The following is a 22,500-nucleotide window of genomic DNA, read 5'->3' on the forward strand; positions in this document are numbered from 1 at the left end:
TGGGCAAGGTAACATTAAAGGGACAGTGGGCAAGGTAACATTAAAGGGACAGTGGGCAAGGTAACATTAAAGGGACAGTGGGCAAGGTAACATTAAAGGGACTGTGGGCAAGGTAACATTAAAGGGACTGTTTAAAGGGGTGAAATGTTGAATGGCTGCAGTGTCATCACACATTACATCACATCTTTTACATTTGTCATCTCTCATGCACCTTTTATTTTTCCTTAGTTATTTCCTTAATTTTAGCCTCCATTTGGATGGTGGTAGGCATTCAATAGGGCAATGTTAACAACTTAACGAACTTGGACACCTTTATCTGATTAAGACTGTATTGCTCTCCTGCAAGCTAGCAGCTGAATGCATCTGTCAGTGAGAGCAGCCAGTGATGGTTCTGGGATGCGTATTTCCATCCCCATGGTAACGTCCTGTCCTGTTGTTCCTCAGGGTGGTGACTGGATGAGCTCGAGGCGTAAGCTGAGCTTGGTCCAACTGCATTTTATTCTGGGGAAACACTAAATAAACAGAACATGGAGACCTGATTTCCTCTGCCACGACGGGAGCACCACTCTGATGGCAACAGGAACGGAATGGAGAGCAACCAATCACAGGAAGGAGGAGGAGCACCAACCGGAGAGGAGGAGAGCGAGAGAAGGGGAACAAACAGGACTGCGGAATGGCTGGCAGCCTGCGGCGAGAGAGAGAGGACGGAGAGAGAGACGGAGAGAGAGAGAGAGAGACGGAGAGGACCTGACGCTCAGTCTGTCCCGCGCCAACACGTCCTCTCTGATGAGTGCACAACTCTCACCCCCCACACCCCCCCCCCCCCCTACACTGGGGTCCCTCTCTGCAGGGGGCGCCAGTGAGCTGAGGGGCCCGGGGGGCTCTCTGAGCAGAGAGAGGGAGGACCGAGAGAGCACACCCCCGTCCAGAGGCCCAGGGAGGCGCAGCTGCTGCACACTGACACAGTAAAGTTTGACCTTCATCTCCGAGCTGACTGGTTGTGAGACCTGCTTCATATTCTGACATGGGTGATCAGAGTCCTGTGAGAGAGAGAGAGAGAGAGAGAGGGAGAAAGAATTGGTAGATTTGAACTCGTTACGCAGATCCGGGCTGATCCGATGGCCAGCGCAGTTTCCAAAACGAGCTGTTAAAAAAAAACAAAAAAAACAGGAACATTTAATGGCGCAGTCTCTGCCCTGAGCTGTGGCTCCTGCGACGTGCCCAGCTTTTAATTTTAACCAGCTTTTAGCCCTGAATGACCACTGACGATGGCTCAGTGAAATCGCAGATCTTTAGTAAGATGATTTTAAAGTAAAGTGTGAAATTTGTTCCAGGCCTGATCCTAGGTATGGACCACGACAAGTTCACTGTCCCAAATTTGTTTTCTTCCCATTCTAAACCTGCGGGGAGCACGCATCCCAAAACCACATTCAACAACATGACATAAGTTGCTTCTGTATTTGGTGTGCTTTTGAAAACATGTCCAAGTTGTTTATCAATTCACTGTCATTACGGTATTCTGCACCAATTTACCATTTGTTTTTTCTGAGTCTTCAAACTGCATTGCTTAGATATGTGACCAAAACTCCACTCGGACTGTGATCTTAATGCTAGATGAAATGGCACGTTATAGGACTTGCTGTGTTTTTGTTCTTCATACCACTTTTTCATTTAATGGCAAATTATTTTACAGTGGTGCGATATAAAGTCTAAATGTACCACAATTATCCTTTTAGATCATCAAATCCTGTTGTACAGTATGCTTAGTTAGAACACGTGATTATAATCAGCTCTCTCTGAGGCCTTCTGTCTTCAAGGGCTGCTTGGAAATTAGATCAAGGCAAACTGTATAGCCTACTGAAATGGTTTAAAAAATATTGCTTTTACTATCTTTCCCAAGATTTACTAAAGAGTTTTAGTTGATCCCTTGGTATTCCTTGCTGGGCCTTCAGTTGTAATTTCCAAAGACCCAGAGAAACATTTTGAAACCAGCAGATGTATGTCAACGTAACTTTGGATAATGAAATGACAAGACTTTTGCAGCACTTTGCTGTGCTTTACCTTTGCCCTGTACCCTTCTGAAGGGCGATCCTCTGCTCTGCTCTTAGACACGTCCCTTCAAATGGTTCCCTTGACTCCTGAGGACAAACTAGGCTTGAGGAAGATCAGATTGATTTCAGTAAGCTATATAGTGAACTATACACTCCCCCAGTAAACTAGCACCGCCAAGGGAGCACAGGAGGGAACAATGTCTTTAAAAACATTTCATTTAATGACAATCATGCCGATAGAATTTACATTTCGGTGAGAAGATTAAACCTGTGTGTGGGAAACCAATGCTAGATATGGAAGTGATAAACATGGCAATTCCTAGCTCAGAAGCGACACAATACACAATGATGGAGACTGAAGCCAAGAACCAAATACAAGCCATAATAACACAAAAGCCAGCTTTTTATTTTTTCTGTCCAATCTTCCCCAGAAACTGAAATCCCTCTTCCTGATATTCTCTGCTAGCTGTCCACAACCACTGCTGTGGTCTCCCAGGGGACGAGAGTAGTATAGTTGACCCAGCCCTAAAACCCCATGGCCCCACAGTCACAGAGGGTGCCGTACACCTCACGTGATGTTTTCATGTTGGCTTTGAAGGCTGTTTTCACCCGTTGACCTTGTAATCACATTCCTGTGTGGTTGATTTTATTTGATTTTTCCCAATAAAGCTTAAGCGCTCATATCCACTCAAACGTGTAAGTGGCATTTCTGAGTCACTCTCGGGGGGAGGGGGGGGGTCAGTACAAAACACACATGTTATGTCCTGCTCGTCGTCTGGGTTTTATTATGTCGCTTTTTTGTTGGTTTTACTGCTCCTCTGTGCTTTCTTCTGACTCAACTTGCCTTGCTGCTTCTTCTCAATTGTTTTCTGAATTTTTTCCTTGAATTTCTTCTTCTGTTTCTTGATCTTCATGAGTTCAGCTTGCCGCTTCTGCTCCACGTCCGGGTTCTGTGATGTCGTCAAAACAAATCAAATCGTAAGGTCCCACTGTGAACCAGTCCTTCACATTGAATCCAATGACTGTATATCAACTGTAAGGCCACTTTTGCATTTATGGGTCATAACACATCACTTGAGAAATCACTTTCAGACTTTCTTTGAGCACACTCCTTTAACCAAAGGCAGACATCATGCAACCTTTACACAGCCTATTACAAGCAACTTGCCTTCCCCTCTAGGATCATCTGCTTGCGTTTGTTAATCTCCTTCTTCTCATCAAAGTCTGACGACTCCAGCTTCTGTAAAGGTGCGTGCCACAATTACAAAAAAAAAAAAAACACACACAAAACAACTCATTACTAACCCCAGTCTGCTGTAAAGACACTACATCTAATCATGATTAACCCCGACCTGCTGTTAGGAGCGGCAATACGTACGATTTCACACTTGCGCCTGGTCACGTTGACTTGAGTTAGAATTTTCAGAACCTCCTTCTCCTCCACTGTATGGGCCTTCAGTTTGGTCTCTGCAGTGCACATTTAGTCATTTACAGTCACTTGATGTGTGTGTACCTACATGTGAAACGTTCAGCAATAATGCAGACCTAGTGGACATCATTCAATACAAGCGGCCGGTAGGTCTTTAAAGCCAGGGGGAGTCTGAATCAACTATTTAGATATTCTGAAATAGATTTGTGGTCATAATGTCACTGTTTAACACAACCCACAAATACCATTTATTTGCAAAAACTATATGATGATTTCTCCATTAGATATTAAAGACAAAAGTGATTGTATGGGCCATGGTTTAAACTAAAACTTACGGATCTGTTCTTCGATGGCGTTTACCAGATGAATGTCGTACTGCGTCACCAAGGTGATTGCCATGCCATTGCGTCCTGTGTGGAAACGAAGAGAGCGTCACACTGGGTCAACTACCCACCAATCTGCCTACGGTTGAAGAAAAGAACTCCCTTACCTGCCCGGGCGGTTCTGCCCACTCTGTGGATGTAGGTTTTAGGGAGCCCTGGTGTGTTGTGGTTGATGACCACTTGGACTGTTGGAATATCCAAACCCCTTTGACAAGCAGAGACACAAGAGCCTTTACATCCTCTGAGTACAACTGAGCTCTATACATCTGAACACGTGAAGTAGAACCTCGATATCTTCCTCGTCACAATCGCTACCGTAGTGCTGAGCCAAAGATCCTTGATTACTAGCTCCGCTTTAACCCTCTCTGGTTCAGCTTGTTAAGTAAAACCCATAGACTGTATACAGTCTATGGTAGAACCTCACTATCTTCGTCACAATCGTTACCGTAGTGCTGAGGGAAACATTCTTACCTGGCTGCTACGTCAGTAGCAATGAGGATTTTGAAGACGTTGGATTTGAATTTTGCAAGGTTTGCAAATCGTTCTCTCTAAAAGCAGAATTGAGATGGGTGTTTAGTAAACTACTTTAAACCACCAATCTATGGTTAGATGTTGAATGGCTGCCTTCATTACCTGCTTCATCATTGAGTGCAATGAAATGGTGGGGAATTTAAATTCACGGAGCATCATCATGAGTATCTGGCAATTTCTGTGTAACAGAACAAACACTCATGATAAACCATGATGTCACCAAATAAAAAAACACCATTGTTTGACAATAAAGAAAGTTAGCTTACTTGCAGGTGTTGGTAAAAATCATGATGGACCAATCATCATGTTCGTCTTGGAATTTCTGGATGAGGTGAACCAGGTAGGCGTCTTTCACCTTCTCTGGCGTCAGGATGTACCTTTGGTCCAACTCCTCCACAGTCCGTACCCTAGATAGATAGATAGATAGATACTTTATTGATCCCCAAGGGGAAATTCACCCTAACAAAGAGCATGTCAACATGATGTAACCAAATAGCCTCTGAAAATGTTTAAATATTGCTGTAATTCTGTAGCTTAAATGTAAAAATGCTTAAATGTTATTCTAACGCTACAGCTGTAGCTCTTTAGCTTAAATGTTAAAATGCTAAATGTTAATAGCTTTAATGTTATTCCATTGCTGTAAGTTGCTTTGGATAAATGCATCCACCAAATGAATTGTAAATGCAATCTTACAACATTTTAGTAACTTCACTCTCTTATGGTGGCGCCTCTTTGTTTTGTGGGAAGTCGAACACCCCAAAGGCCTCTGTGAAACTCAGATGTAGCTGAACCCCTGTGCCATAAAGGCCTCTTTAATACTCAGAGATGTGGCTGAATCCCAAAGGTCTGTTTAAAACTCAGATGTAGCTGAATCCCAGTGCCGTATAATGGGCAGCAGCCTTACTCTGATTTGCTCTCCCAGAAGAACGGCTTGTTCATGGCGATGCTCTTCAGTTCCTCCAGCGTGTCCGTGAGGGTGGCACTGAAGAGCAACGTCTGGCGCTTAGCGGGCACCACGCTGAGGATCACCTCCAGGTCCTTGGTGAAGTCCGAGCAGCCCTGCTCCAGCAGGCGGTCAGCCTCGTCCATTATCTTAGACAGAGAGTAGCCCGCAATTTAAATTAATGCCACTTATAAGAGCATGTTTTTTATAACAGGCAACACATGTGTGTGTGTGTATGTATGTGTGTGTGTGTGTGTGTGTGTGTGTATGTGTGTGTATATATATATATATATATATGTGTGTGTGTGTGTGTGTATATACATATATAAGTGAAGCTAGGCAACAAGTGTGTGTGTGTGTGTGTGTGTGTGTGTGTATATATATATATATATATATATATATATATATATATATATATATATATATATATATATATATATATACACATACATATATATATATATATACATATATATATATATATATATATATATATATATATACATACATATATGTAAGTGAAGCTAGACAGTAGGCCAAAACTTGTTAGAGCCACTCATCATAGGGTGCTTTAATAAGCAACTAGTACTGTGTGGCATAATCTGTTAATTACTTGCTTCATGTAGAGGACAGATAAACACATGCCGTTCCAATGTATTCCTGTGTATTCCATGCACTATGCAGTTCTGTGCTTTGGGTTGGACAATCCCACAAAAATGACAATACACTAGATCATCTAGACACAACATACCATGCTAGTAAGCCTTTTATTAGCACCAAATGTGCACTTGTTGCTGTTCATAGGGGTTGTGCATGGCTATATAAGTATATATAAGTATAAATACTCCTATATATACTACTTTTGATCCTGTGAGGGAAATTTGGTCTCTGCATTTATCCCAATCCGTGAATTAGTGAAACACACTCAGCACACAGTGAACACACAGTGAGGTAAAGCACACACTAATCCCGACGCAGTGAGCTGCCTGCTACATCGGCGCTTGGGGAGCAGTGAGGGGTTAGGTGCCTTCCTACTGGTCGGGGTTCAAACCGGCAACCCTGCCACGGCTGCCTGCTATTGGGTAGTTGCAAGCTTTCAATGTGAAATTGCAACCAAATTCCAGCATCATTCCAGCAGATCATGCCTAAGAAGTTGAAGTAAACCAGAATACACACAAACACACACTGGCTGACCAGACTAGAGCAAAAATACATACATTTGAATATCGTACTTACCAAAAATTGAATCTTCCTCATGCTGAACGTATTGGAGCTTCTAATGTGATCTGCGAGTCTTCCTGGAGTAGCGACAACAATGTGTGGCTTCTTTGATAACTCCAAGCCCTGTGCTACCATGTCTGGGAACAATATTTGTGAAAGTAAATGCACAGTCATGCGGCATCTGTGTTTTGAATGAATGAGAAGTCAAAGATTAATAAGATTACCCATTCCTCCGACGATGATGGTGTCCCGTAAGCCCAAAGGTTTGCCTAGAGCTCTAAACTGCTCCGCAATCTGATATGCCAACTCCCTACACACCAACAAACACAAAAAAACAAAGAGAAAAAAAATATTTTAAGAAATATGTCATGCCATTCAAGTAGCTGGGAATGCTCTTGACATGTACTGGTCTTCCTCTGACATGTCAGCTTTTAAATCAGCTACAATGTAAGATAAAATAATAATAATATACATCTACATTATTGTATATAATAGTATAATGAAATACATTATAATATATTAAATATAATGAAATGCCATTTCATTCTGGAAGTAAACTCTGACACTTTAACTAAATATTATGCTACACACTGCATGGTCACCATGAACAAGTTGAAACAGACCTAGTGTGCAAACAAAATCTTAATATGTGTGCTGAATTCAGCTGGAGATATTTGATGTTTCATGATTCCATATTTTTTTTTAAGTGATGTGGTAATATAATCGTTGAGAATATAATCTCTAGGTGATAGCAGCCGGCCTATTCGCCTCTGCTGTGGCTTCAACCAATATTCATTTTCTCATGATGCTGCTGACTTGCCTCTCAACAGGCCGTACAAACCTTGTTGGAGTGAGCACAAGGCAAAAGATGCCATAGGGATCTTCAGACAGCTTTTGAACCACCGGGAGGACAAATGCAGCCGTCTTTCCGCTGCCAGTTTTGGCACAGCCCATACAATCACGACCTGAGGACCAACACATGACAAGTCTTCACATCTCTCACAAACTGGCAGAGGACACCATCAAAATAACCATGGTAATTAACAAATAAGAACACAACTTAGTATTCCTGTTTTGCTTTAGGCTACAACCAACAGTGTCTTACCTTCTAAAATTGCTGGTATGCAATTTTCCTGTACTGGAGTTGGTTTGCTGATGCCCATTTGTTTACATTGTTGAATCAGCCAGTCCGATAAACCCAACGAGGAAAAATCCGCCATTTCCTCCCCGCAGTGGGTATACTGTTAAATGTACAGTTCTACTCTTAAATGACAAAGATAACTGGCTAGTTAGTTGATAAAAATGCACATTACTCAGTGTACAAGCTCCAGAGTCCTAAACCACCCTCGTGGGCCTCTACTTTTGTTTTGTACCGTGCTATCAGAAGTTGGACGCGTCATCGCAGAGCATTACTGCCACCAACTGGGCTGGAGTATGAAGCTACAGCGCTCCAGGGCGCACCCATGCATGCTGTGCTACATTTCCATAGGGAGGCTATGGGCCTACATAATGCATAGATGTCAAATAGACATAATCTTCTTCTTCAGAGCACGGGTAATTAGGCAATTTGCTCATGACCAATTAGGCAATAATTAGGCAATTTGCTCATTCATTGGAAGCTTCCGATATCCATCAGTTCACAATGGTCAGATTTCCTCTTCGCATTATATATCACAAAAACATGAGATGAACTAGTACATCCGTTAGACTCCAGTGGTGGGGACCCAAAACTGTCTGTTGGCCCACATGGGCCTCCCTCTGTGGCCCAATTGGCAACCGGCACAAATCAGCCCATGCCCCCTCCATTAGCCTACATGTGACTGTTTTGGCTGGGCCTATTTATCATGGGCCATGGCAGACGAAAAAAATTTTTTGGAAGAGAGATTTCTTGTTGGGCTTCCCCATTCCATTACAAAAATGCAGCTATACCAGCTGTTATTGTTTGTAAGGGCTGCTCTGACTTCTTGCCTCTCTAGCCACCACCATAGATGCATAACTCACACAAGATGGCTCCATTGGGTAGAGAGGATTCAGGAAACATATGAATATGAACGACCTTCACTAAGGTGTGAATTAATGGCCCAGTCCACCCTTAATAAGCACACACACACACATGTATGTCTGGTACACACACATGCAGACATTAATCCACACAGCCTACTCTATCTCTCTACAAGGGAAATATTATAACAACCTTTTCATTTAAGACCTATATGTTTTAAAAGCCTAACTGGAAAAATAATTTTAAAAAATGCGAAATAAAGTAATTTATTAGAAAAGACAAATTGGCGTATGAGTAAAATGTTAAATCGACATCACACAACTACAGCCAAAAACATAGGACACTGTCATTCCCACTTTGCACACAAGTAGCTATACTCCGATGCAGCTGGTGGCAGCAGACTACGCAGTCGGAGACGAGGACCAGCTGGTTGCGGGGAGTAGAAAGTGAATGGTTAGCCAGCGCCTTAGAATTTACTACTTTATAGTGAATATCCGCGGTTTGTTCTGTTACACTTGACTTTATGGGTAGCACAGTGTTCCACAAGGGCGGTGTCAAGACGCAAGTATTTGCGTGTGCTTGAACTATCTCGTAGGCATGAGCTGGCTCGCAGAAGCAATAGGTCCATTATGTAACTAGCAGAACGAATTAATTACATTGTTAATGAGGGACACGAGTGGTGTTAAATGATTTCCGATTGCCTAATTAAATGGCTATATGGAGAGAAATGTCAACATCATGGTAAGCAGTCATATTTACGCATGATGCCCTCTGCAATTTACTTTGTAATCGAAGATGGCGGAGCTAGATGGGGAGTTCTCGAATCGCTCACAGAACAGGTGAGGATGATAATGGAAGGACCGAAACCTGCAAACAAACGGGTTGCGTTCTCACACTTCCACAAGTAATTAGGCTGTAAGGAAATGTGTTTATATTCGGTTCATAAAAGGTAGCCTAATGGGAGACGAGGCGTTTGTGCGTGCGCTTATGATCGACTTGCTGGGAATTCCTTGGACGACGTTAGTAACGCGTGGGCGGGTGTAGGCTACTTTGTTTTGTTGAAGAGGTTGATTTTCTGTCCATTTACTGTGTATTTCCATTGTCTTAATCTAATCGTATAGGTTTCAAATAACACAGCCTGCACATCAATAATGCAAGGGCTGCTACCAATCTCAGCTCGCTTTATGTTAAGCAGCGAATGCATTTGCACGTTTATGATCCATTTTGCTTGCTAATTACACTATTTGAACTAGGTTGCTTTCCAGGGACGCCTGGCTCATGGTAGCTCACGCTGTCTTCTGGTTTCATACATTCAAATGAACATAAACATTTTAGAATTGACCTTGTCATTTGAACTGGACTTTGTTTCAGTACACTAAGTGTTGTGTCTACATTTGTCTGCGTGTAGACGATCACAGAGGGGCTGCTCTGCGAAGCGTGCTGCCAGAGGAGATATCTTTCCGATTACTGAATAATTTAGGACAACTGGCAGTTGAAAGTTTAGTGTTGATGACTGTTCTGGGAACCTGGAGAGGGTCTGTGTTTGGAAGTGCTAGTATAGCGAGATGTCTGTATTTGGAAGTGCTAGTATAGCGAGATGTCTGTGTTTGGAAATGCGAGTATAGCTAGATGTCTGTTAAGTCAATGATTAACTGACCACGAGAATGCATTGCTTTCCTTTGCAGTATGGCTAACAAGAACAGCACCCTGCGCTGCACATTTTCTGCTCCCACACATAGTACCACACTCTTGCAGGGGTTGTCGGCCCTGCGTGAACAAGGACAACTGCTGGACGTAGTGCTGGCCATCAAGGAAGAGCGGTTCCAAGTCCATAAGGCAGTGCTTGCCTCCTGCAGTGACTACTTCAGGTGAAATGGAAAGTGTTGTTAGTAGGGAGACACAAGTAGAATTGGCTCTACAAAGTTCTGTCTGATGTATTTGCGGTCCCAATGATACAGTATGTCTGCACACATTTGAGTGTTTTTTACTGTGCTGTTTAATCTCTGACCTCTGACCTCTCTCCTCCCTCCTCCTGCCCTGCCTCACGTCCGGTCCCTCCGGGTCCTCTCCGCAGAGCTATGTTCACCGGAGGCATGAAGGAGTCCAAGCAGGACACCATTGAGCTGAAGGGCCTGTCTGCTCGGGGCCTGAAGCACATCATTGACTTTGCGTACAGCTCCGAGGTCACTCTGGACCTGGACTGCATTCAGGACGTGCTGGGGGCGGCAGTGTTCCTGCAGATGGTCCCCGTGGTGGAGCTGTGCGAGGAGTTCCTCAAGTCGGCCATGAGCGTGGAGACGTGCCTGAACATCGGCCAGATGGCCACCACCTTCAGCCTGGCCTCCCTCAAGGAGTCGGTGGACGCCTTCACCTTCCGCCACTTCCTGCAGATCGCCCAGGAGGACGACTTCCTGCACATCCCCATGGAGCGCCTGGTCTTCTTCCTGCAGAGCAACAAGCTGAAGAACTGCAAAGAGGTGGAGCTCTTCCAGGCCGCCACCCGCTGGCTGCAGCACGAGGAGTCGAGGCGGCCGCGCGCCAGCGAGGTCCTCCGCCACGTGCGCTTCCCCCTCATGCGCTCCTCGGAGCTGGTGGACAGCGTGCAGACGGTGGACATCATGGTGGAGGACGTCCTGTGCCGCCAGTACCTCCTGGAGGCCTTCAACTTCCAGATCCTGCCCTTCAGGCAGCACGAGATGCAGTCTGCCCGCACGCTGATCCGCTCGGACGTGGTGTCGCTCATCACCTTCGGAGGGACACCCTACACAGACAACGACCGCACGGTCAGCAGCAAGGTCTTCTTCCTGCCGGACGCGGCCGCTCGCCAGTTCAAGGAGCTCGGGGAGATGGACACGGGCTGCAGTCACGCCTGCGTGTCGGTCCTGGACAACTTCGTGTACGTGGCGGGCGGTCAGCACCTGCAGTACCGCAGCGGCGAGGGAGCGGTGGACGCGTGCTTCCGCTACGACCCGCACCTCGGCCAGTGGCTGCGCATCCAGCCCATGCAAGAGAGCCGCATCCAGTTCCAGCTCAACGTGCTGCAGGGGCAGCTGTACGCCACTGGGGGGCGCAATCGCTCGGGCAGCCTGTCCTCCGTCGAGTGCTACTGCCCCAAGAAGAACGAGTGGACGTACGTGGACCCGCTGAAGCGGCGCATCTGGGGCCACGCCGGCACCACGTGCCGGGACAAGCTGTACGTGTCCGGCGGCTACGGCGTCTCCGTCGAGGACAAGAAGACGCTTCACTGCTACGACCCGGCCGCTGACCAGTGGGACTTCAAGTCGTCCATGAACGAGCCACGCGTGCTGCACGCCATGATCAGCGTCGGCGACCGCGTCTACGCGCTGGGGGGCCGCATGGACCACGTGGATCGCTGCTTCGACGTGCTGGCCGTGGAGTACTACGTCCCCGACACCGACCAGTGGACCACGGTCAGCCCCATGCGGGCCGGCCAATCAGAGGCGGCTTGCTGCCTCCTGGGGAAAAAGATCTACGTCGTCGGTGGCTACAACTGGCACCTGAACAACGTCACGAGCATCGTCCAGGTGTACAACACGGAGACGGACGAGTGGGAGAGAGACCTGCATTTCCCAGAGTCCTTTGCAGGAATCGCGTGCACGCCGATCATACTCCCACAGACCACGACTCAGCGGTGAGCTCCTCTAGTCCGCACGCCAGCGCGGGGGGTCACACGCTGACGGCCGCGATCCCTTCACCCCCCCTGCCCGCCCCGTCCCCCTATCAGGCTTGTGTTCTAGACCCAAAACTGTGCAGACAACTCTCAGGACATTCCATAGCTAGTGTGTCCGGCGAGGTAAGGCAAGGTGAGGGGACAAAACTCTGAATGAATGTTCTTTTCAGGTGCGTCATGGGTATCAGGGAGATGCTGCCTTGTCGTCTCGTCCCTGTTTGTGTGCAACGTTACGGGATGTACATCACTGTAAGTGGCGCTGTCTCTGTTTGCTCCACTGTTCTCCATGCTAAGGTGCCTGCCAACATGAACAACTTCCACAACGAAGATTTCCAAACGAGTCCTTCACTGCTGTCAGGCTCCCACAGGTGCGGAGCGCACATCCTCCTGATGTAGAACTGTAAGAGATATCGTGGGGGGAAACGAAGATATGATTGTAACACTATCTCTACAGGCTCGTATACTTTCCTTCCGTTCAGCACTGTGTGTGTGTGTGTGTGTGTGTGTGTGTGTGTGTGTGTGTGTGTGTGTGTGTGTGTGTGTGTGTGTGTGTGTGTGTGAGAGTGACCACAGTGTGTTTTGTGTGAGTGTGTGTGAGACTCACCTGCAGTAGCCGTCTTGTCTCGTCTTGTGTGACCGTGGGCCTCTGAGATAAGGAAGAGTGTCGTATTTTATAGATGTGCGGTGTTAACATTAGACCTACTACAACTGCTAATCTCAACCCAGTGCTACAGCAACAGAGCACTATGGGACTTAAAGGGATATGCGTGTTCCTTAAAGGGATATCCGTGTTCCTTAAAGGGCAACTGAAACGGGACACAGACAAAAAGTCTCTTATCTTCCTGGTTTGTTCATGCGGCATTTAAAATGAAGATATTTATTTACACTTTTTTATTTTTAAGCACAACATTTGACTCTTAAATGGCTAACCATACAGAAGGTTTCACCATATTGCCTTGGTTTGTGTATTTTAAGTCTTACTGGTAATAATTATTGTTGCATTGCATGACAATTGAGAAAGCACATTACATTTCCCAAATGCATTTTAAGTCTTAAGAAATTAGAATGTATTGTTGATCATATTTGCACCTGATGATGAAGATGTCTTAACGCTGAAGTGATGTTTGGAAAAGCCTAGATGGTCATTCTTAAAGCTAGAGTGGTGATTGGAAAAGCCTAGATGGTCATTTTCAAAGCCTACTCATCATGAAGATTTAAATATCCTGATACGGGGAAATAAGCCCCTACTTACAGTATTTTTCATTTTATCTGTTGTATTAATACTTTAGTCCTGCATTTTTTTTCTCCTATTTCATTTATTTGAATGTATTTAAAAAGTCTGGCTGACAACTCTCAAAAATGCCAAAAGCTAAGTTAGATGCTGATATTGTTATTTAATTATGGTTTGTTTACCTTACCTTTGTGTTTACTTATTTTCTCTGTAACATTAGATCACATTCCATAAGAAAACACTTCCCTTTTCCTGGGGGATAAGTGTGCCCAGTTTCAGATCATTCTTAAACAGGTCATCTGTTATATTGAGAAGAAAGGCGATTTCTCTCGTTTGCACTTTTAGACAGTCACCACCAATTTAACGGACTGTAGTGGAACCAGCAAGGAGGACCACAAAAACACTTTGGACTAAGAACAGATTAATTGGAGTCCGACGTGGTGATGGTGTCTGCTTACTATGGACACATGCAGAACCCATGACCAGTTTAGCAACATTTAAAGATAATCCCTTGGATCAATAAAATAAAAGACCTTCATGGCACTTAAGCCATGCTGATCACTATATTGTTTTGATCACTTAAACCATGCTGATCACTGCGCTAGAGGCTCCAAATAGAGGTTTTTGTCACGTCCTCTATGAGAGCGTACAGACCACAGGGACATGACTGACCAAGTACTTTGATTTGTTTTGTAGGTTTAATTTTAGCACACATAGCTTTTGAGTTGACGGGGGACAGGGACTGTCACAGCAGACTTCTTTGTTCCAAGGAGCGCTTTAGAAGCTATTCTTGCTGTGCGATGACTTCCTTTGAAATGATTTAGTTGAAAATGAATGATCATGTGCACTTTGTATTCTGAAGAGTATGTATTCTGAAGAGTATGTCTGTTGGTTATGTTGTGCTGATGCCCCCACCAAAACATGGGGAGAGAGAGAGGGAGGAACCGTAAAAGGAAGGACTTAAGGGAAAAGTATACTAAACGCTAACTTGTAGGCATTGTTTGAGTGCTGTGGTGGTACTACATTGAATGTAGGGTCTTAACTCCTATGCGTTTCTCTTCTTCATGTGTGTGCACTTGTGAATCTGTCTGTCAAATGTTCTGCATGCTAATCAACATGTGGAAACAGCTAACTGTGTGACACTGAATGTTCTCTTGTTGACACTTTTACCGTCTTTTTGTCCAGTCGGTTTGTTTGTTTGTATGTATGTGTTTGTTTGTTTGTTTGTTTGTTTGGTTTTATCACTTGCCTAAAATTAAATCTTGTGCGTTTCAAAAATGCTTAATTTGTGGTTCAAAATAAAATTTTTGTTAAACTCAGACATCTGATTTGAATTCATCTCTGAGGGGAAATAAGTATTAATACTAGGCTGCCATGCATAGAAGTGGAAGAAACATGCAATTCCTCCCAACTTGGGACAGGTAGTCTTCTGTACACACGAGGCTTCTGCTATTGTTCATCATCACTATGCCACTGCAGAGCCGTTAACCAGCCAACACACACACACACACACAGACTGGGCCTGTGGTCAGTAGTCCAGCGTCACGTGTCACGTGATTAGGTTTGATTTTTACATATATTTTAACACTAGCATGACTAATAATACAAACTAGCTAGACAAACTGTCATTGTGGTTACACTTTACTTGAAGGTATTTACATAAGAGTGACATGACACTGTCATGAACATGTCGTAAACATTTGACATAATGCTTCTGTCATTAAGTGTCATTTGTCTTTTGTCATGACAAATTGGGGTTAGGGTAGGGTTCATGTGTCATGTGTTCATGACAGTGTCATGTCACTCTTATACCTTCAAGTAAAGTGTTACCCAACACCCAACAGGATCTCTGTTAACTCTCCTCTGTTTAAAATCTCTGTAAACCAAGCTCCTGCAGGGAGATGCCCTTAACACCCCTTTGCCCTTGCCACACACACTTTTTGTAATCCAGGTTCTCTAGCACATGCAGTCCATTACTACACATCTGACACGTGTAAGTGAAGGTGGAATTGGGAGGATCCTGTATGTAGACAAACAGGAAGTCATCACTTCCCATTTGGTCAACTGTAAATTTCCATGTTCAAGTTTGTGTTTGGAGAAAACTTAAATCTGCAAATCAAATTTTGCAACAGCTTGCGTGGCCTTCTGTGTTGCTACATTGTTTTGGCCGGAAGGTTTCTGTGTTGGGAGTTAGGACGTTGCTGTGTTTCCAACATTTTTGGCAACGCACTGAACTCCAATGGATGCTAACCTCACCGAGTTACCACACTACAAAACCCCAGATCAAGAGCAATAAAGTAATGAAAAACAGAAAACACTTCTAATCATGTCCTGGGAATTATCCCTATTGTTGTAAGGTGTATTTTTATTGTGTGATGATGAATAAACATATTGAAGAGACAGAAACGGGGGCAGCCGTGGCCACTGGCGCCTTAATGCAGGGGCTTACCTGGGCTTCAGCCCAGGGGCCTCGACCAATGAGGGGCCTCCTAATAATAATAATAATAATAATAATAATGATAATCAATAATAATAAACGGCGTGCCCGTATTCGCGGCGTCATTAGCCTACTCTGGAGCTAGCCTAAATAATTGAGCACATCGTACTGCTCTACAATTACATCCATGCAGAGGCCCCCTTTGTCTTCTCCAATTCTAAAGTGTAACAAAATGTAACAAAACGTAATAAATCCCAACGGGTGTAGAGAAGCTAGAGGAGAGGCTGAAACTGACTGACAAACTTATCATACAAACTCTGGAGATAACGTGGGTAGGATTGAAGCAACAATAAACGAATGACGTGGATTCCTGTAACTGTCCATGAAAACAGAAGGCATATAGCAGGTAAATATCGTAGCAAATAGCCTGGAAATTAAACGGCTTTAAAAACATGGAGTGAACGCAGAACATGGGCTGTGGCACAAAGAAATTAATTAGTGATCTGCATCTCCGTTCACCAACAGCTAAGTTTGTGCTAACCCATTCGCACATATAATAGTCTAGGCTGTTATGTTTTCTCCAACGTTAACGTGAGATATGTCTCCATGTGCATGATAATGCATAAGGTAGCCATGTTCACGTCACATCATGAGCCAGCTTGTTCTGTAGGCTAAAAGTATTTCTGTCCCTCCCAAACTGCGTTAAACTGGTGTGTTAAGTAGACAGAATTTCAAAAAAACTCCTGGGGAACCCCCCGACACGACAAACACATGCACTTTTAAAAAGCTTTTAAACGTCCATATGTGTAGCCTACCCATCTTTTAACTTAGCCTACAGCCAGTGTTGTAAAAGTTCAACGCCTGTTTTCGTGCAGTAGGCTAGCCTTTTTGATAAGCAATGTCATGGGTAGGCTGACGTGATTCGAGGGCTTTCTGTTCCTGTTTATGTAAAGGTTTTACATAGGCTGATAATAGGCTACACTGCATTTGCGGTTGGGGGGGGGGGGGCTTAAAAAACATATAGCCCAGGGGCCTCGAGTGGTATTAAGGCGCCCCTGGCCGTGGCCTACTGGTTAGCACCTGTAACCGGAGGGTTGCCGGCTCGAACCCCGACCAGTAGGCGCGGCTGAAGTGCCCTTGAGCAAGGCACCTAACCCCTCACTGCTCCCCGAGCGCCGCTGTTGATGCAGGCAGCTCACTGCGCCGGGATTAGTGTGTGCTTCACCTCACTGTGTGTTCACTGTGTGCTGTGTGTGTTTCACTAATTCACGGATTGGGATAAATGCTGAGACCAAATTTCAAAAGAGTATATACTTATACTTACTTATACTTAAATAAGAGAAGAGGGTCTGCACATACGGGTTCCAACCAAACATACAAACTTCAACTAATTTGGAGTTTGAAACATAAAAGAACATTTATGAACATTTCAAATTTGTAGGACATTTAAAGATTGTTGTTGACGAGTTGGGTAAATGTGCACACTTGCTCCGTTTTCATGAATGAACACTTCAGGATAAAGTTTAGCCTCATAGACACACACATCCTAGAGTGTTTAGCCTCATAGACAAACACATCCAGAGTTTAGCCTCAGAGACACACACATCCTAGAGTGTTTAGCCTCAGAGACACACACACCAGTGTTTCCAATAATCTGGGAATAACTAATAAGATCTTCTACAGCACACAAAAGGTAGGCTAATATACACTGCCGTTAGGCTACACATTCATTTCCAACCCGATCGCATTAATTTCATATGAGTAGCCTATGGTAGGGACAACCCTGTGACCAGTGAATTATTATAGGTTAATAGGTCATTGCCTAAGGTGACATGACTATTTCATGTACAACCCCAAATCAGAAAAAGTTGGGACGTTGTGTAAAATGCAAATAAAAACATATAAAATGTTGAAACTTACAAATTTCACTATTTCATGGAAAATATATGTTCATTTTGAATTTTATGCCAGCAACACGTTTCAAAAAAAGTTGGGACAGGGGTATATTTACCTATAAATATACCTATACACCTATTCATTTAACAACATTCTGTAAAATGTTTAGGAACTGAGGAAACCAGTTGCTAGAGTTTTGAGAATGAAATTTTGTCCCATTCCTGCCCGATGTATAGGATTTCAGTTGCTTAACAGTTATAGTATGGGGTATTCTTAATCATGTTTGTCATTCCATGATGCACTTTTGACAGGTCTACAGATAGACCATTTTAGCACCTGGACTCTTCCTCTATTATGGAGAAATGCTATATAAATATGTGCATTATGGGGCCGCTGTGGCGCAGCAGGCTATGCGCCCGTACCATACGGGTCCGTGTGCCCATGGGGACCCAGGTTCGAATCCGACCTGCGGTCATTTCCCAATCCCACCCCATCTCTCTCCCACTTGCTTTCTGTCACTCTCCACTGTCCTGTCCAAATAAAGGCAAAAAAGGCCAAAAAATATACTTAAAAATATATGTGCATTATTCATTTTGGCATTGTTTTCCTGAAATATTCAAGGTCTTCCCTGGAAAAGACATTGCCAGGATGGCAGTAGGTGTTGCTCAAAATCAGTATACATTATTCAGAATTGATTGTGCCTTGCCAGATGTGCAAGATTCCCATTCTGTATAGGCACTAATGCTCCTCCACACCGTCATAGATGTTGAGTTTTGAACAGAGCAATAAAACAATAGGTTGGATACTTGGATGGGCCCTCTCCTCTAGCCCAGATGAGTCCATGATTTCCAAAAAGAATTGCAAATTTTGATTGGTCTAACACAGGACCTTTTCCCACTTTACCTCAGTCCAATTTAAACAAGCTCAGGCCCAGATAAGACGGTGGTATTTCTGTCTAAATACAATTTTCTTTTTTGCATGGTAAAGTTTACACTAGCATTTGTGAATTGAGTATCAAACTGTGCTCATAGACAATGGTTATCAAAAGTTTTCCTGAGCCCATACAATGATTTTCATTACAGAAACAGGTCTGGTTTTAATTCAGTGCCATCTGAGGTCCAAAAGACCACAGCCATCCAATATTGTTTTTCAGCTCTATCCCTTGTTTGCAAATATTTCTCTGGATTCTCTGAATGTTTTAATGATATTATGTACTTTAGACAATGAACTCTCCAAATACTTAATAATTTCATGTTAAGAAGCATTAAAATTACATTGTTTCATAATTTGTCCACACAGGTTTACACAGAGTGATGAATACCCATTTGTCCAAACAGGTTTACACAGAGTGATGAATACCCATTTTACTTCTAAGAGACTCTGCCTCTCTGGGATGCTCTTCATCATAGGCTATCATGTTGCCATGGAGTTTCCCTAGTTGTGAAATATTCCTCCTTTTGTTTTCTTTATCATTACACAACTTTTCCAGCATTTTGTTGCCCCTGTCCCAACTTTTTTTGAAACGTGTTGCTAGTATCAAATTAAAAATGAGCATATTTTCCATGCAATAGTCAAATTTGTCATTTCAACATTTGATATGTTGTCTGTGTCCTTTTTGCAGCTAAATATGAGTTACCGAGATTTGCACATTATTACATTTTGTTTTTATTTGCATTTTAGACCACGTCCCAACTTTTTCTGATTTGGGGTTGTATGTATATTATGACACTAATATAAATATAGGCTATCTGCAATATTGTCATGTGATGTGAGGGTATTTCAGAATGAGCCCCTTTATTAGACGAGAGCAGTAATATGGTGTTATATCACTATTCTAGACATTATACACTTAGAAACCCGTGGTAATGTAAACTTCATTCATAAAATGTCCATGGACTTCAAAATCCATCATTCTGCGCGTCATGACGACGCCCAGAGCTGCTCACGTGTTACGCAATGTTCTGTTTTGGAGAAGAACCGAAGATGGCGACCTCAAACAATCCGCGAAAATTTAGCGAGAAAATCGCTTTACACAATCAGAAACAGGCTGAGGAGACAGCTGCCTTTGAAGAGGTCATGAAGGATCTCAACATAACTAGAGCTGCACGGGTATGCGTCTTTGCTTACGGACGTTGTCGCAGGCGTGCTACCATACGTAGCAACATTAAAATAACCAGAGACAGCTACCGCTGCCAAGCCAGTATGTCAATGGTTGCTTCTTAGATAGGTCTGTAGGCTACAGTGTATTACGGTGACACATTACTAGTCGGGCAACTAGGTTAACAAAACAGTTGTGTCATGCCATTCATGGATTATTTTTAACTGCACGGTTGTAACTGTTACTACTGTGAACAAACATGCTATGCGTTTTCACAAGTGTAACGATGCTTCAAAAATCCTTGGCAGCAAGCTCACCTGCTATCATCTTGCTAGCTTAGTGTCGGCATATGTATGTTGACTAACGTTAAATCACAGATAGTGACAGCACCTGATCAGTGTCAACCCCACGTTAGTTCTCCTCCCATCTTAATATCTGTATTTGTTTTTGCCATAATTACATCAGTCTATTTTGCAATATTTTACAATAAATATAGTATGCATTTTCATAGATTACCAGCTGTATTGCTGGTTAACGTTTAAGTTATTTACCTAATGAAATCTATGGCTTCCTATCCAAACCTTACATGGATGACAGACGGGGAAAGAACTTTGTAATATGGAAGCGTTTGCTTAGTTTTTCAGTGGCAATCATAAGGAAGACCGCGAAATTATCCTTAATGCAATAACATAAAAGCTGTGGCCAGACGTTAGAGATAGGCTCTATCTGTAATCCCCGAGTGATGCGCCGCTGCTCAGGATGCGGTTTTGCAAATAATCGTAGCAGACACGTGAACAGAGATGTTCGGCAGTTCAAGGCTGGCGCTTGATTATATTATAGCCTAGGCTACTCAGTAGCTGACAAAGCCTTCGCTGGTTTACTGTAGCCTGTTTATACGGTTGTCGAGCCTGTCATTCAAAAAAGGGAGGTTGGCTATTGCACTTTATGATAAAAGCAGGTGAATGATAGAATCTATAGGGCGATGCTTGTCAAAGTAAATTTGCAGGGAATGAGCTCATCATGTGAATTTCATATCACCTCTGAATGTCATAACCAAATGTGCTCTGTTGACTGCTCTCCCTTTTTTTTAAAAGTTTTTTGCTTTTCATGATGAGTAAAACTTTCACCTTATCTATTGTGTCTAAGTGGCCTAAATGCATCCTAAATCATTGACCACAATATGAGTTGTTCTCATAGCACTTCTGAAGTCAGTAGCCTACTATTGTAGCAGGAATGAGGGATTAAACGTCTGTCTGGTTGTACATTTAGATTTAGATCCAGGGGTTGGTTTTAAGCCTCATTGAAGTTTCTTGTGTTTGAAATGACTGGCCAAGCCCTTAAGCCTGTTCTCACTGCCTTGCCTACTGCTGCAAGAAGCCTGAGTGTGCCTGAGTGCCCCCCCCCCCCTCCCCCGTCTCCTAAAGTACCCCCCCACTCATACTCTTGTGGTCCTCGTGGCCCCCACTCATTCATCTTGCTCATTCATGAACTCGCCCATTATGCATTTTGCAGTCATTCATGCACTTTTACTTTGCACAGTTGCAGTTGCAGAAGACCCAGTATTTGCAACTAGGGCAGAGTCGTGGTCAGTGCTATGGAGGGTCACTGCCCAATGTCAATCAGATTGGAAATAGCAGCACTGACCTGCCTTTTCAGGTGAGCTTCTAGAACTTTCTCACTTCCCAAAGCTGTTCTCTTTCAATGCTATGTTCGAAAGGGTGAAGTTCACAAGTAGTTGCAAAATGTCTGGATTTTTTGGCTTGCAAAAATAGTTGCAAACAGCCCAAGTAAGGCTTTATCTGATGTGCAATGGCTATGTATATTTTCTTTACATTATTTTCCCCATGTACTTGACTGCTGAGGCGGTGTGAGATGGCTTCTTCATCAGAAGGAAGAAAGCGTTTCCACATCATACTGTACAGTGGTAGTCTGGCATAGGTGACCAACACCAGGACTGAGAATGACAAACTGAGAATGCCATTGCTTCCTATTCCATTGCTTTCCATTTGTTAAACATTTGCAAGATTATGAGGCAAAGCATTCTCATTGCTTTTGAGCTTATTTTGGCCCATCCCTGAGCCGCTGTTCAGGAGCATTATCTCTGGCTGATTTTAGACAATTTCTAGTTCAGATAATACCCCCCCCCCAGTCCATGATACCTCTTTGTAAGCCATCAACTGTGCCTGTCTTAGAATGAAGAGGTGCACGTGAGGTCTGTTAAAAGTGTTGAAGTGTGCTCACTCCTGGCAGAACTCTTTCCAGACGAACGCCCTGGACACCAGTCGGACCACGCGGCACCATGGCCTGGTCGATCGGGTCTACCGCGACCGCAACCGCATCAGCTCGCCACACCGACGCCCTCTCTCGGTGGACAAACATGGCCGCCAGATATCCTTGTCTTCAATTAAGCGTTCGCTTGCAATCAGCAATAATGAAAAAACGAAAAACTACTGAAATAATTTCAGCAACAGATTGTGCTCCTAATTGCAAAGTTTGAAAATATCACACTAGGTGTGATTTACTTGCTGTAAATTGCATCACTGACATTAAATTGAAAGTGTGTTTAGACAGTGCTGGTTGTTTTAGT

At 43.7% G+C, this 22,500-nt stretch overlaps 4 protein-coding genes across 6 annotated transcripts in view; 3 read left to right on the top strand and 1 right to left on the bottom strand.

The window, feature by feature from the left end:
- Nucleotides 1-2,738, top strand: part of LOC143117419 (regulator of nonsense transcripts 1-like) — a 10,075-nt gene extending 7,337 nt beyond the window's left edge. Inside the window, exon 10 of the mRNA XM_076279127.1 lies at nt 445-2,738. The gene's annotated coding sequence lies outside the window, so the exon portion shown is untranslated. The remainder of the gene's footprint in view (nt 1-444) is intronic.
- LOC143117418 (putative ATP-dependent RNA helicase DDX49) lies at nt 2,437-7,917 on the bottom strand. Its single transcript, XM_076279126.1, has 13 exons — nt 7,664-7,917; nt 7,400-7,523; nt 6,783-6,868; nt 6,574-6,695; nt 5,299-5,486; nt 4,661-4,801; nt 4,497-4,572; nt 4,335-4,411; nt 3,971-4,068; nt 3,816-3,890; nt 3,430-3,518; nt 3,220-3,291; nt 2,437-3,001 (listed from the first exon to the last, which is right to left on the bottom strand). Exons 1-13 carry the CDS (start codon nt 7,776-7,778, stop codon nt 2,837-2,839), a joined length of 1,428 nt encoding a protein of 475 aa, XP_076135241.1. The 5' UTR covers nt 7,779-7,917; the 3' UTR covers nt 2,437-2,836.
- Nucleotides 7,918-8,984: 1,067 nt separating this feature from the next.
- Nucleotides 8,985-14,215, top strand: klhl26 (kelch-like family member 26). Of its 3 annotated transcripts, none has more exons than XM_076279125.1 (3): nt 8,985-9,013; nt 10,246-10,428; nt 10,635-14,215. In XM_076279125.1, exons 2-3 carry the CDS (start codon nt 10,247-10,249, stop codon nt 12,214-12,216), a joined length of 1,764 nt encoding a protein of 587 aa, XP_076135240.1. In that variant the 5' UTR covers nt 8,985-9,013; nt 10,246; the 3' UTR covers nt 12,217-14,215. The 3 variants fall into 3 exon arrangements, with proteins under 3 accessions (XP_076135240.1, XP_076135238.1, XP_076135239.1); XM_076279123.1 differs by having other exon boundaries at nt 8,986-9,399; XM_076279124.1 differs by having other exon boundaries at nt 8,986-9,301.
- A 5,583-nt stretch (nt 14,216-19,798) lies between these two features.
- The window catches only part of crtc1b (CREB regulated transcription coactivator 1b), a 20,656-nt gene continuing 17,954 nt past the window's right edge, over nt 19,799-22,500 (top strand). The window contains exons 1-3 of the mRNA XM_076279128.1: nt 19,799-19,924; nt 21,453-21,569; nt 22,164-22,301. Of these exons, the coding sequence (XP_076135243.1) occupies nt 19,799-19,924; nt 21,453-21,569; nt 22,164-22,301 (381 nt within the window). The remainder of the gene's footprint in view (nt 19,925-21,452; nt 21,570-22,163; nt 22,302-22,500) is intronic.

The sequence above is a fragment of the Alosa pseudoharengus genome, unplaced genomic scaffold (genome assembly GCF_046254945.1).
Source record: "Alosa pseudoharengus isolate Yale_2024_CS ecotype anadromous, Long Island Sound unplaced genomic scaffold, YU_APseudo_1.1 YU_APseudo_1.1_scf_11, whole genome shotgun sequence".
Lineage (NCBI taxonomy): Eukaryota > Metazoa > Chordata > Actinopteri > Clupeiformes > Clupeidae > Alosa > Alosa pseudoharengus.

What these genes read in the sequence shown, in the direction of transcription:
- LOC143117418 (XM_076279126.1), bottom strand. Translation starts at nt 7,778, where the DNA reads ATGGCGGATTTTTCCTCGTTGGGTTTATCGGACTGGCTGATTCAACAA. An exon ending in CATCATCGTCGGAGGAATGG is followed by an intron (nt 6,696 to 6,782) that starts GTAATCTTATTA and finishes TATTGTTCCCAG; the next exon opens with ACATGGTAGCACAGGGCTTG. An exon ending in AGATGATCCTAGAGGGGAAG is followed by an intron (nt 3,002 to 3,219) that starts GCAAGTTGCTTG and finishes ACGACATCACAG; the next exon opens with AACCCGGACGTGGAGCAGAA.
- klhl26 (XM_076279123.1), top strand. Translation starts at nt 9,356, where the DNA reads ATGGCGGAGCTAGATGGGGAGTTCTCGAATCGCTCACAGAACAG. An exon ending in TCGAATCGCTCACAGAACAG is followed by an intron (nt 9,400 to 10,245) that starts GTGAGGATGATA and finishes TTTCCTTTGCAG; the next exon opens with TATGGCTAACAAGAACAGCA. An exon ending in TCCTGCAGTGACTACTTCAG is followed by an intron (nt 10,429 to 10,634) that starts GTGAAATGGAAA and finishes TCCTCTCCGCAG; the next exon opens with AGCTATGTTCACCGGAGGCA.